Source organism: Macrobrachium nipponense, chromosome 6 (assembly GCF_015104395.2).
Source record: "Macrobrachium nipponense isolate FS-2020 chromosome 6, ASM1510439v2, whole genome shotgun sequence".
Lineage (NCBI taxonomy): Eukaryota > Metazoa > Arthropoda > Malacostraca > Decapoda > Palaemonidae > Macrobrachium > Macrobrachium nipponense.
This window is the reverse complement of record NC_061108.1, coordinates 115,624,354-115,639,001: the sequence shown is the minus strand read 5'-3', so window position 1 is coordinate 115,639,001 and position 14,648 is coordinate 115,624,354. Positions and strand designations below refer to the sequence as shown.

Below are 14,648 nucleotides of genomic sequence, written 5' to 3'. Positions count from 1 at the left end.
CTTTTAGTTCTATCTTCGCTTCTCTTATTGACATTCCACTCCTTTTATTGTAAGATTTTTAGTTCAGTATTGTATAGGTATATGCGCATTCCTTCGATCTTGAGTGGGTGATTCTGACAAACATAATGCATTGGGTTTTCACAGTCCCATTTGTTGTTGTGGTTGTATGATCCACACATGCACATCTTGGAGCTCTCTACAATTTTTATTTGAATGGCCAAATTATTACATGATTTGCACTGTAGTGGTTTAGGGATATATGGTCTTATCTCTCTCGTCTGCCCTAATACTTTAATAGTTAAAGGGAGTTCATTTCCTTCAAATTTCAATTTAGCTATTTGTATATTAATTTTGAATTTTTCCTACTTGGGATATCATAGATGTCACAATCTTCAATGTTTTTATATCTTTTCTTGAGCAGTCCATTAACATATTTTTATCTATTAGTTCGTCATCATTATTTGGCAGGATTATTGTACCACAAATACTATAAGTTTATTATGCTTGGTGACTTTTATTTTTGTGTTATCTATGTTCGTATTTGTAAGTAGTTTTCTGAGAGCTTTAGTAGTTGGTTTCCACTATCCATGTATTTGTTTGCGTTTGACGAAATTTCATGTTTTCTGTTGGGTATCTGGTCAGTAAATAATTTTCCAATTTTAAATTTGAAATCTTGTTTTCACTTTCTATTGTCAAAAATCTTGTCCAACTGTCTTTTCCAAAAGTGATTCAATAAAGCTAGCGAAGGGCTAGGCTGGAATTTTCTTTTGATAAATCTTTTTGGCCTAGTAAAAGGCTCCATGGTTGCTATATTTTGGATTGAAGTGTCCAAAAGGTGTCCTTGTTCGTTTCCAGGGTCAGATGGTTATCTAGTGTCATGGGTTCATGTTCCGGGGGACTGAGTTCCATAGTCAATTTCCATTTTTCCTTTTTTTTTTTTTTGAAATTACAGAGAAACCAACTGCAAGCCATGGTAAAAACTGGGTCTCCTCTCAAAGACTTCCCCCTCACCAAAGACACACAGCAGAGATCAACTCCCATATGTCCACTCCCTACCCTACCCCGAAGGGATGGCTCTAACATAACATGATTGGCTCAGTGTAAGCAAAACCCGCTTGATAGGACCGAGGGCATAGCTAGTATGCAATCAATCCCCACGCATGTTATTTTTTTTTAGAGGGCAATCCGGATAAATTGACCGAGAGTCCTACCGTGGAGACTATACCTCCCCGGATTCCATAGGCAAGTCCCCACATGTAGTCCCGCCCCAATAAATATTGATGTAGAGTCACATCAATATCCTCAGGGTCCAAACATAATCGAGCGGCGGACCAAACCGCTATAGTCCCTGCCATTTGGATCAAGGTAAAGCCTAAGTTCAGAGACCCAGCTCCTACCTAACCTGCACGAGGGTTTTAGTGAAAGAAGAGGACAGCTAGGGGAGCAACTGAGCGAAAGAAAGTAAGAGATTGGAAGATGTTCAAGTAAGAGAAAAATTGAGACATTTAGATTCAAACTAGGAGATAATTCTCCCAGTTCGAAAGCCCTCTTGCCCGCTACGCAGTTTCAACCATAGGTTGGAAATGCGTAACTCCGTCAAGGCAGTCTCAAATCAAGAGGGACTTGCACAGCGAGACTGAATGAGTTCCTCCTTGCTTTCGAATGTATGCCAGAGCTGTGGTATAGTCTGCGTTGACCTGCACAACCTTGTTGCGGATCAACACCTTGAACGCTTTCAAAGCCAAGAAAATCGCCATCAGTTCCTTCCTGTTTATATGCCAAGCCGCTTCCTCCTTGCTCCAAAGACCTGACACTTCTTGAGGGCCTAGAGTCGCTCCCCAGCCTGCATCCGACGCGTCTGAAAATAATACAAGGTCTGGGTTCTTCTGCTGGAGCGACGTCCCTTCTGCTAACTTTCCTGGAGTTAGCCACCATTGCAATTCCTCCTTGATCTTGTAAGGAATCCGAAACAGGAAGGAATCCGGTTGTGATTTTCTTGGCCAGACTTCATTCAGGAAGATCTGTAAGGGTCTCATGCAAAGCCTTCCTAGAGAAACGAACCGCTCCAGTGACGAAAGAGTCCCCAATAAGCTCATCCACTCTCGCGCTGAGCATTGGTCTTTCTCTAGGAAGGCTTGCACTTTCTGAAGGCACTGAACTTGCCTGTCGGGGGATGGAAAAGCCCGAAAAGTCACTGAGGAAATCAGAATCCAAAAATAGACTAGCTCCTGTTTGGGGATCAGATTCGAATTTTCTAAGTTCACCATCAGACCCAATTCGTTTGTCAATTCCAACGTTACTTCTAAGTCCTCCAGACACTGTTGTCTTGATTGGGATCTTACAAGCCAGTCGTCTAGATAGAGCGAGACCCTGATCCCTAGTAGATGCAGCCACTTCGCCACGTTCGACATCACTCTCATGAACACCTGAGAAGCCGTGCAAAGTCCGAAGCAAAGAGCTTTGAACTGAAAGACCTTGTTCTGGCTCACAAACCTTAAATACTTTCTGGATCCTGGATGAATGGGGATATGGAAATACGCGTCTTGAAGGTCCAGGGTAACCATCCAGTCCCCTGGATGTACTGCTGCCAGCACTGATTCGTTCGTTTCCATGGTGAATTTTGTCTTTTCCACAAACAAATTGAGATGACTTACATCCAGCAGTGGTCTCCATCCTCCCGAGGCTTTCGCTACCAAGAAAAGCCTGTTGTACAATCCTGGGGATGAGTGGTCCAGAACAGGTTCTATTGCTCCTTTCCTGATCATGGAGAGGACTTGCTCCTGCAGGGCCTCTTCTTTCTCTGGATCGCTGTAATGGGCCCCAAGGTCCCTCGGGGATGTAGAAAGAGGAAGCTTCTTCAGGAAGGGGATCTTGTAACCTTCCCTGGCTATCGTGATGACCCAAGGGTCCGCTCCCTTATTTTGCCAAACTTCCCAAAACTCCTGGAGTCTGGCCCCAACTGATGACTGGAGGACTTGTGCTTCGTTGTTTGTTAGAGGGCTTCGACCCTCTCTTGGGAAGAGCCCTTTTACCTCTAAAGGAGGGGCGAGAAAATGTTTTGCCTCGAAAGGGCTGTTGAGACTGTCTTGACTCCTTAGGCGTCTTCTTAACCACTTTAGGGGGCAAATATTTCCTTACAGACAAAGTCAAAAGGTCCTGAGTCGCCTTCTGAGTCAAAGATAACGAGATGTCCTTAATCAAATCTGAAGGAAAAAGCTGATCAGAGAGAGGGGCGAAAACCAACTCCGATTTCTGCGCGTTAGAAACGCCCTTTGCTGCAAAGGAGCACAGGAGGGACCTCTTCTTCAACACTCCTGCCGTAAAGAGTGACGCTAATTCGTTCGCCCCATCTCTCAGGGCTTTGTCCATGCAGGACATAATACTGCTTGGCAGTTGAGAAGCGGACGATTCCTTGTCTTCCAATGTGCGAGCCAGTGCTCCCAAGGACCAGTCAAGAAAGTTAAACACTTCAAAAGTCCAGAAAATGCCCTTCAGAAGATGATCCAGCTCTGAAGAGGTCCACCAAATCTTGGCCGCGTGCAGAGCATGTCTGCGGAAGCTGTCTACAATGCTGGAAAAGTCCCCCTGGGAGGAGGCAGGAACTCCCAGGCCGAGACTTTCCCCTGTTGCATACCAGACCCCAGACTTCGAGGCCAACTTGGCTGGCGGAAAGGAGAAAGAAGTCTTCCCTGCTTCCCTCTTTTCCTTCAACCAGGAGTTAATCCTTTGAAGAGCTTTCTTAGCAGTAATAGAAAGAGTCATCTTCAAAAACGATGATTTCTTGGGGTTTTTGTTCCTTGAAAACTGCGAAAGGGGTGACAACGGAGCCGAGGGCTGAAACTCCCCTTCGAAGATAGACAGGAGACAATCAGTCAACCTTTAATAATCAGAAGAAGGAGCTTCAACATCTTTCTCCTCTTCAGAAGCCAATTCCTCAACGTCTTCTTCCGCTGACGAAATCTCCTGTAAGCCGACGTCTTTATCAAGAATATCCTCAGCGTACGGATCCAAAACTTGTTTATCAAGCGAATGTTTCCTCTTGTCATGACGAAAGTCTTCTCGGAAGAGTCGAGAGGAAAACGGGTTAACATCCTGCCGCCTGCGTCCTGCGTCCATCGCTTGCGCTGCGTCCACCGTACGTCTATCCGGCTTGTTCTTGCGTCCTGATCCTGCATAACTGAGCGCTCGTCCATCTCAGCCGGTACCGTGCGTCCTGTCCGAGAAACCGAAGGACGAGGAGGAGGAGGCAAACTCTGATCAAGCGTCCTCTTGGAGGACTTAACGGGGAGAAACGCGTCCTTACGTCTCGAGGAAGGCTAATCCGTTGCTTCCCAAGACTTAACCAGGTTGGATAATTTAACTTGCATCTCTCTGAGAAAGTCTCTAGTGTCCGTCTCCTGACGGATCGCACACGAAGGTGGAGAGCGAAGTCGTGAAGCACTCGTACGACAAGGAGACTGTCGGGAGAACCGCCTGCCATCGAACGTCTTGCGTCCTCCCTTGAACGAAACGTTCTTCTCCTTTTAACAGGAATATCGTCCTCATCCGCACTAGAGGAAAAATTCTTGGGGCTACTCCATCTCTCTCGCGCGTAGCCGAGTTCGTCCTGAGATGAGGCTGGTCTGTGCGTCCTCTTGAGTGGACGCGATACGTCCGCTTAACCTCTTCATTACCGAAAGTTTGTTTGGAGGTAGGTGGGTACCACCATTCAAGTCTACTACACCGCACCGGGTGCATAAAGGTGGTATGCGTAGTACACCCAAAACAACCTCTTTTCAGATAGGGACTTCCAATCATTCTGTAATTTCGGTTTGAAGAGTTTGGAGCAAAATAAACAGTATGACACGATGCCAGACGTATGATGAACCCAAAAAAATATTATTATTGCTTATAGTAGTGTGTAGGTGACAGATGAACTGCGTCTAACAAAAAACAAAAAAAAAATCACAAAACCAGACAAGCGTAGAACATGTAATAACTTCTACCCAAGTAAAACCAGTTGTATCATCATTTACTGTATTTATTTATTTATTCACATTACATTTTAAAAATAAAAGATATGAAACACCATAAAAATGAAGGTAGAATAAAGCCTTATAGTAACTTTATATATATAAAAAAAACCAAACCAGAGGAAAAAGCGATTTTTTTTTTCTGAGGACAAGAAAACTTGAAAATTAGTTTAGAGATACCCTGATGCCCCTAAAGTTGTTTTCTGTGATGAAACTAATCTTAGAAAACGTAGAAAATGACATTGCCCCGACCAATTTTTGAAAGATATACTATAAAATTTTGCGATTTCCATATTTATTGGCGGGGCTTTCGCTTTAGTTTTTGCTCTTTTTTTTGTTTATTACTGCTTATTTACGGTTCTATTTTGATAATACTTTTATGTGCATGTTCCAGGTGCGATATACCAACTTCTGTAAGACCGAATTTCTATTCAAGACCGTAGTTTTCTCACCGACCACCAGTGTCCCTTGTACAGGGACACTGAGTTTCACATTTTTTTTCATAAAATCATTTATTTTCCCTGTAGGATGATAAAAACTAACAGAGAATATGCGTTATTATAGTGCTAATAATACCTGATAATTTCATTTAGCCTGTCTTGATTAGTGTATTTTTGGCAAATATTTTTTACGATCGGCACCCCTCCAAACTTGAGTCACTACCGAGAGATTCAGTTCGGCAGCAAACGCAATGTTACATTCTGCTCACCCACCCAGGTAAAGAAGGGGTTAACGCCGATACTTGCCTGACGCAGAGCTATCGGTAAGACGAAAAAAACCACTTCCCAGTGACTGGCCATTTTCTATACGGTCGCACTGCTGCAGCCTGGGACGCAACAGGACTGCCTGAAGGACGACTGATCATATGGGGACCCCTCTCGCCTCCCTTCGACTGTCGACATACCTTCTCCCTTGGGTCTGGGAACATGGTAGCGGTCTAGGCCTAGGAGCACGAGAGACGATCAGCCGCCCCCTCCACTACACTGTCACACATATCAAAAGCACCCACTTTATCAGTAAGACGCTGAATTTGATCGCCCATTTCTTACACACAGTGTGAGGGTCTACCGAAGCTTTCGGTAGCCTCACCTTGCACCCTTCTTTCACACACACTCTAAAGATAACACCAGAATCAGACATTGTAAGAGAAATCCAAAGCGATTGCCAATGTAACTTTCCGATACGATACCAAAAATCCGTCCAAAATAGTGAAAAGTCAGCAACGAGCTCGAAATCCTAGCAGGGAACACTAAACGATGTTGACGGTTCGGCTGGGAGAGAAAATCTGATGAAAATGGAAATGGTTCCGAGCGCCAGCGCCACGGAAACGGGGTGGCGATCACCTGAACTACCAGTGATCTAGCGGTTGCCGCGAGTTTTGAAAATTCTGCCAGTGCGACAAAGGATATAGCTATATATATATACCTGCCAGGTAAGTGTCATACATGAAAATATAGGATAACTTTGTAGTCTTTCATTAAGAACACATTTTTTGTCAACAGCTTCCTTTGAGTGAATTTTGAGATAAGTTTTGATTAACACATACCTGGCAAAATTTTGACTGGCATCAATAAATGTGGGAAGACTTCCTGTTGTGAGGCCCTTCAAACGTTGCATTGTAGTTGTAGGAGCATCAGCTACAAATGGATATAATCGTGCATGCATTGGGTGTGATTTTATGATGCTCTCAAATACTTCCATCTTGTTTTGATAAGGTCTCGGATCTTTGATAGAGCTGTTGTACAAGGCAAAATCATATCGTAGAGCATCAATTAAAAGAATTACTGCCTTTTTGAAGATGGGAGCTGTCCAGCAATCATTAGAATTTTTTAATCTGGTGTAATTTTTCATGTGTAACGTTAAATCTTCAATATCTTTACATGTCGACTTCTTATCTACAACCTGTCTTGTCAAAAGAAATCCATGGCTGAATAGGAGAATTCCTACTGTCAGAAGCTCACCAATGCACAAAATCAGCACCAACACTTGACAGTTACCTACTCCTAGCGCCATCTTTTCTTGTGTAACATGCCACAAATCTAGAAAATAAACCAAAACAAGTTACACACTTCAAATTTTATAATTTCATATTTCAGCACCTATAACAACTCCATAGTAAAAGAGAGAGAGAGAGAGAGAGAGAGAGAGAGAGAGAGAGAGAGAGAGAGAGAGAGAGAGAGAGAGAGAGAGAGAGAGAGAGAGAGATTGTTATTTTTATCATTTAATATCATTTAGTCTTCAGTACGTATTAATCAATATTATTTGAAAATTACTAAGTCATTTTGTATAATGTAAATGTATTTCGTCATGAATATAACATCAAAATACACTAATTAGTGAATATTTATCGACTGAATACCTCGCAAATAATTCATGGATAAGCTCAACACAAAAAATCCGTAAATTCAGTGAATAGGCGAGTCTGCAAATCTTGAGAATGCGAATATGGCGGTTGACTGTACCGCAGTTTAATTTTCATTTTTAGATCAACGTTAGTCTTAAGTATTGGCTATTGCAGAGGCAACTTTTAATGGTTGTCATTATGATCAATGGCTAATCATTCGAAATTCCCATTCACAAAGTGAACATACGTATTATAGAGTATTTGCAGTCTCATGGAGTTTTGCTCAAGGGAGTAATTTACCCTAATTGCAACAAAAAGTGCGCATATCGTAGCGATCGCCACTAATTTTTCTGTGGACGATATATAAAGATCACAAAAAAATGAAAAGAAAAAGGCTTCATGAAATCACAACTAATAAAGTAAGACAATACTGGCCATACCCGCCTCCATAGGCTAATACTTCAAAATTGCAACCATTAAACACCCCTCGTTATGTGGTATTAATTTACTGTAACCATTAAACACCCCTAGGTTACATGGTATTATTTTATAAGTTACTTATACACATGATATAAATTGTAACATACATTTTTAAATAGAACTCATCAAAATGTTATTGTCATGATACAATAAAGTTTTATGCATACTTACCTGGCAGATATATACTTAGCTATAGACTCCGTCGTCCCCGATAGAAATTCGAATTTCGCGGCACACTCTACAGGTAGGTCAGGTGATCTACCGCCCCGCCGCTGGTGGCGGAAGTAGGAATCATTCCCGTTTTCTAAGACAGATTTTCTCTTCCACCTGTCTCCTGAGGGGAGGTCGGGTGGGCCATACACCGTATATATCTGCCAGGTAGTATGCATAAAACTTTATTGTATCATGACAATAACATTTTTATGCATTCAACTTACCTGTCAGATATATACTTAGCTGATTGGCACCTTTGGCGGAGGGTAAGAGACAGCTAATCTACTGAAATAGACAGGAAACAACATATGTTGTAATAAAATTAAAACCTTGATTCCTACCTGTGTTAGCGAAAGACTTCATGGCTACTGCCTAGGAGCCCGTATCGCTTCAAGAGCCCTCAGCGAGGTAGTGACCTCATGCTAAGAGTTCTTGATGGTCTGTTACAGGGGTCTTACCCACTTACGCTTCAGAACCTTAGGATCTTTGTCAATGGGGTCCTATCCACTTACATGACAAAACACCTTGCCTATTGGCATGATCATAGAGCACGACACTAATCCCGATCACCTGATCCTTATTGGGGTTAGTACTACGATTGAAAGGAGTCATCCCCGAACATCCTTTCAAGCAACCCACAACTCAAAAACAATATTAAAACTAATTATTAAAATTATTAAAAACAAATTTAAGGATCAGCGTCTGCTCCATTTCCCAGCATAGATCCGCTGATACATAAGGTCCAAGGAGAGAAACATTTATCGTATGTTATTCTAACATCCTTTAATAGTGGTATCAAATACTGAATTGCACCCCCAGTAAGTTGCTGCTAAAATGTTTCTCATGGACATATTCTTCGTAAAGAAAGGGAAGTTGCCACAGCCCGTACTTCGTGAGCTTTAACTCTCAGCAGCTTTAACGAGTTCTCTTGACAATTCCTATGAGCTTCGGTAATTACATTTCTGACAAAGAATGCCATGCGTTCTTTGACATCGGTCTATTGGGGTTCTTACCGACACCAAAGACTTGTCGACATCCCTGAAGCTGTGTCTTCTTTTCTAATAAAATTTTAAGGTTCCTGACTGGGCAAAGGGACCGATCCAACTCTCTTCCTACCAGAGAAGAGTCCCTTGACTTCGAAACTTCTAGGCCAAGGTTTAGAAGGGTTCTCATTCTTCGCTAGGAAAAGATCCTGGAAAGAAATGACAGCCGAGTCTTTTCTAAATCCCACCCGAGAGTCCAAAGCATGCAATTCACTGATCCTCTTAGCAGTTGCTAGAGCCAACAGGAATATGCATTTGCTAGTAAGATCTCTGAATGAGATTTTTATCTATAGTTCGAACCTGTCCGACATCAAGAACTTTAGGACCACGTCCAGGTTCCAACTCGGGGGCAATCGATGATCTCAATTTCTTAGTCTCGAAAGACCTGATGAGATCATCAAGATCCTTATTATCCTCGAGATTCAGCCCTCTGTTTCTAAACACAGCGGAGAGCATGCTCCTATATCCCTTGTAGTTGATACGGCCAATTTGGATTCTTCTCTTAAGAAGAGGAGAAAATCCCCGCCCGATTTCGGTTACAGAGGTATTGGAAGAGGACAGGCTTCTTCGACCTACACCATCTACGGAAAACTTCCCACTTCGATTGTAGACCCGCAGGGTAGAGGCTCTGCGGGCTCTAGCAATTGAAGTTGCCACTTTCTTTGAAAAGCCTCTCGCTCTGACCAGTCTTTCGATAGTCGAAAGGCAGTCAGGGAGAGACTTTGGATGTTTTTGTGGAACCTCTCGAAGTGGGGTTGTCTGAGCAGATCTGTCCTGTCTGGTAGAGATCTGGGGAAGTCACCGTCCATTCCAGTACCTCTGTGAACCAGATTCGGGAAGGCCAAAAGGGAGCAATTAGAGTCATTCTCATTCCTTCCGATGCCACAAATTTCTTTACTACTTCCCCCAGCACTTTGAATGGGGGAAAGGCGTATGCATCTATGCTGACCAATCTATGAGGAAGGCATCGATCGCTGTGGCTCTGGGATCTTCTTCTAGCGAGCAGAAGTTTTGTCTATTTTCCTGGAGAGGAACGTGGCAAACAGGTCGATCTGGGGTCTCCCCCAGAGTGACCATATTTGTCTGCAAGACTTCTGAGTGGAGCATCCACTCTGTCGGGAGAACCTGGTTCTTTCTCTGCTCAACCTGTCTGCCCTTAGGTTTTTCACTCCTTGGACAAACCTTGTACGCAGAAATAATGCCCCGCCTTTCCCTCTGTCCAGGTTAATAGAGCTCTCGCTATTTCGTACAGAGAGAAAGAGTGAGTGCCCCCTTGATACAAGGGGATGTAAGCCAGAGCTGTGGTATTGTCGGAATTGCGACTTGACTACCGCCTCTCTGACTTCCGCTTCGAAGTATTCCAGGGCTAGATGAATTGCCAGGAGTTCCTTCGCATTGATGTGGCAGGGTGGGCAGGTAAGTTTAGTTGTCTGGTCCAAACACCCTGCTACTTCCACCTTTGGAAACCCAGTGTTTGCTCCCCAACCCTGTTTCCGAGGCATCGGAAAACAACACTCGGTGAGGGGTTCCGAATCAAGAGGGACACCCCTTCGTTCCTTGTTAATGGGGTTAACCACCAACTTTAGGTCTGATTTTATCCCCTGTTGGATGGGAAAAACGTCTGACAAGTCTCCCGTCTTTTGACTCCACATCCTCTTTAGATAAAATTGCAGAGGTCTGAGATATAATCTTCCCAGGGAAATGAACTGCTCTAACGAGGAAAGGGTGCCCAGCAAACTGAGCCATTCCCTCGCCGAGGTCCGCTTCTTTTCCCTAAGAAGTTCGAGATCTTTTCTAAGCCTCGAGTAATTCTGTTCTTGAGATGAAACTCCCGAAGAAAACCCCGAGAATCCATCTGTATCCCCAGATAGACTATGTTCTGTCTGGGGATCAATTGTGATTTCTCGAGGTTCACGAGCAGTCCCAGAGATTTTGTCAAGTTCAAAGTCTTCTCCAAGTCCTTCAAGCACTGAATTTCCGATTTTGCTCTTATTAGCCAATCGTCCAGATAAAAGGATATATTTATCCCCTCTAGATGTAGCCATCTCGCAACGTTCCTCATTAGCCTCGTGAACACTTGATGGCCGTTGAAAGGCCGAAGCATAGGGCTCTGAATTGGTATACTTTCCCCTGCATCATGATCGAGATATTTCTTCGATGATGGATGCAGGGGGACATGAAAGTATGCATCTTGTAGATCTAAGGAGACCATCCAATCTCCTGACGAAGAGCCGCAAGAACCGATTTTGATGTTTCCATAGAGAACTTTGTGTTCTCCACAAATCGGTTCAATGCGCTCACATCCAGGACCGGTCTCCACCCTCCCGAGGATTTCGGAACCAGAAAAAGACGGTTGTAGAATCCTCGGGAATGCGGATCCCGAACCACTTCGATGGCCTCCTTTTGCAACATCTGTTCTTAACTACCAGTTGCAATAATGCTTCTTTCTTGGCAGGGTCCCTGTATTGGGCTGACAGTTCCCTCGGGTTCGTAGTCAAGGGAGGTCTGTCTCGAAAGGGGATCATATATCCCTTTGTTACCACGGAAAGGGACCAAATTTCTGCCTGTCTCCGAGCCCATTCTTCGGAAAATTTCCGAAGTCTGGCTCCTACCGGTGCTTGAAGGACTGTTGTCTCATTTAGCTCTCTTGATAGGTCTGAAGGAAGGCCTACCTCTCTTCTGCACTCCTCTCTTCTTAAAAGAGGGTCTGGCCGAGGTACTTCCTCGAAAGGGCTGTTGAGGGGCCCGAGTCTCTCTCTTAATAGGACCCAAAGTCCTCGATTTCTTTGCAGATTGGGCCAAGAGATCTTGTGTGGCCTTTTCTGTCAGAGAATGAGAATATCTTTTACAAGATTTGAAGGAAAACAATTGTCCGACAGAGGAGCATACAGAAGAGATGACCTCTGAGTAGGAGTAACTGCTTTCGTCAGAAAAGAGCTAAATAAGACTCTCTTCTTCAGAATACCAGTTCCAAACAGAGAGGCCACCTCTCCTGATCCATCCTGAACCGCCTTGTCCATACAGGAAAGTAAACACTATGAAGGACTCCTGGACTAAAGAGATTCCTCCACTTCTGGGTCTTTTGGCCAACACCCCAAGGGACCAGTCTAAGAAGTTAAAAACTTCTAAGACATTAAACAATCCCTTGAGGAGATGGTCCATCTCCGAAGTCCCCCATGTGATCTTTGCTGATGACAAGGCTTGTCTCCTAGACGAATCTACCAGATTCGAAAAATCTGCTTCGGCAGTGGACGGGAGAGTTAGACCCCGTGGTTTGCCCGTCTCGTACCAAATTCCCTTCTTTCCTGATAGTCTGGAAGGAGGGCAGGTAAAGACTGTCTTCCCCGCCTTCTCCTTGGATTCCAACCAATTTCCTACGAATCGGAGAGCCTTGTTCATGGAAATGGTTGGCTTCATTTTAATAAAAGATGATTGTTTCGGGACCTTCGTGCTTGTAAACAGGACCTTGGAGAAGGAGGGAGCAGTAGGGCTTAAGAGTCCCCAAACTCTTGAAGTAAGAGGGCTGCCAGCGTCTTGTAATCTGACAAACCCGGAGCCGAGTGATCTTCCGAGTCCGAAACCTCTTCCAAATCCAATTCCGAAGAGGATTGTTTATTTCCAATAGGAGACTGGCCTCTTGCAACATCCACCCCACTCTCGCAAGAACGACGACCGCCTGTGCGATAACTTGCGTCCCTACGAGAGATAGGTTGATCCTGCAAAACGACCTTATCCTTCTCCTGGCAAGAGCGATGGCCGCTTATGCGACACCTTTCTCTCCTGTCAGACGAAGGACGTCCTCTCCTATCACTTTCTCCGGAACGACCTATGTCCTGCGACAACTAGAGTCCTTGTCAGTAAAGGCTTATCCTTCCGAAAGCCAAACAAATCCTCCTGGCTTAATTGTCTTTTGGAAGAAGTCCGTCTCTTATCTGTCACTTGTGGCTCATTGCGCCGGGTTGACGCTCGTGATTCCTTGCGCCAAGCTGGCGCTTCTAGCGCATTTCGGCAGAGTGGCGCTTCTGGCTCATTTCGGAAGGGTGGCGCTTCTGGCGCATCTGGAGCCTCTGCGCATTTCGCCAGGCTGGCGCTTGCTGGCGCCTATGGCGCCTCTGGCGCTTCTGGCGCATTTCGCCAGGCTGGCTTCTTCTTCTGGCGCATATGGCGCATCTGGCACTTCTGGCGCATTTCGGCAGGGTGGCGCTTCTGGCGCATCTGGCGCCTCTGGCGCTTCTGGCGCATTTCGCCAGGCTGGCTCTTCTGGCGCATATGGCGCTTCTGGCTCTTCTGACTCGTATGGAGTCTCAAACTCATCTGGCGCATCTGGTGCATTGCGCCAGGTTGGCGTTTTTGGCGCATTCTTCACACTCCTCCGAGTATAAGCCGAAACTTCCGTTTCTTTTTTCTTTCCCTTCGTCTTCTTTATAGGAAGGAAAGAGTCCTTTCTCCTGGGAGTTTCCTTAGTAAAAACTCCTACTAAGGCTGAAAGTTGCTCCTGCACATTTAAGATAATTTTTGCAGCCGCACTCTCTTTTTCCTTCCCTGATTCAGGTGAGGCCTGTCTCGAAGCGGAAGGAAACTCCGATTTCCGTTTAGGAACCAATCTCCTTTTCTTCTCACAAGGTGATAGATCGGAGAAAAGCTCAGGGCTTGAATCCAAAGTAGGAGCCTTCCAACTTCTCTTTAAGTGGGCTTGAACAGTTCATCAGAACTCCATCCCCTTGCCTTCGGTGAAGAATCTGACGAAGAAAACACTTCTTTAGGATGCTTTTTCGATAGCGATCCTTGGCAGTTCGGGTCGTCACAGAATCTGCCGGGGAGGGGACGCCTGATCGGTGGGGATTCTCCGTAACCTCCGTAAGGCTTTCGACATTCCTTCTCCTCTGGGCCTGTGAGCTTGGAAGAGGTCTAGGCCTGGGAGCGAGACAGAGCCGATCAGACGCACCCTCCACTGCACTAGGGACCCTTATTCACTATCACTGTGCTTACCTTTTAACGTCAGCATTTGACGTTCCATCCTTTGTAGCGCAGCTTTAAGTCTGCAATTTCCGTTGCCGGATTTGCAGTCTTAGTACTAGAGGAAGAAGATAGAGGTTTAGGGTTAGGTGTTAATTTAATAGGCTCGTTAGAGCGAGACCTACTTACTTCTGGAGGAAGCTTTCCTAGCCCTATCCATATCTAATTTCCTTAAATATGATTTGTTTAAAATTCTTTCCATTCTTCCTCATTCATATTTACACATTCATCACAGGTGTTAGAAATTGAACATTCATTCCTTCACACCCCTTACAAACTGTGTGAGGGTCTACCGAAGCTTTCGGTATCCTCACCATGCATCCCTCATTTACACACTGTCTTCTAACCGTAAAGCTAGAATCCGACATCATGAGAAATATCCAAAACCAAGTCCAAAAAACAGTCCACGAAAGAGTATGCCAAACCAAAGATCCAATACGTCACCAAAATAACCGGTTTAGAAGATCAATAGCGATGAAAAATACGAAATCCAAATCAGGAGTAACAACAACAATGTTGCTGTCACGGCCGATAGAGAAA

The 14,648-nt window shown here is 44.5% G+C and overlaps 1 protein-coding gene across 4 annotated transcripts in view; it reads right to left on the bottom strand.

Annotated features, from left to right (window-relative positions):
• Positions 1-14,648, bottom strand: part of LOC135216017 (GPI ethanolamine phosphate transferase 3-like) — a 133,951-nt gene that overhangs the window by 70,406 nt on the left and 48,897 nt on the right. For 3 of the 4 annotated variants that reach the window (XR_010314785.1, XM_064250954.1, XM_064250953.1), the window contains exon 2: positions 6,559-7,051. The exons of the other annotated variant lie outside the window; for it this stretch is intronic. Coding sequence is in view for 2 of the 3 variants with exons in the window: in XM_064250954.1 (XP_064107024.1) it covers positions 6,559-7,025 (467 nt within the window). In the remaining variant the exon portion in view is untranslated. The remainder of the gene's footprint in view (positions 1-6,558; positions 7,052-14,648) is intronic. 4 annotated transcript variants of the gene reach the window in all.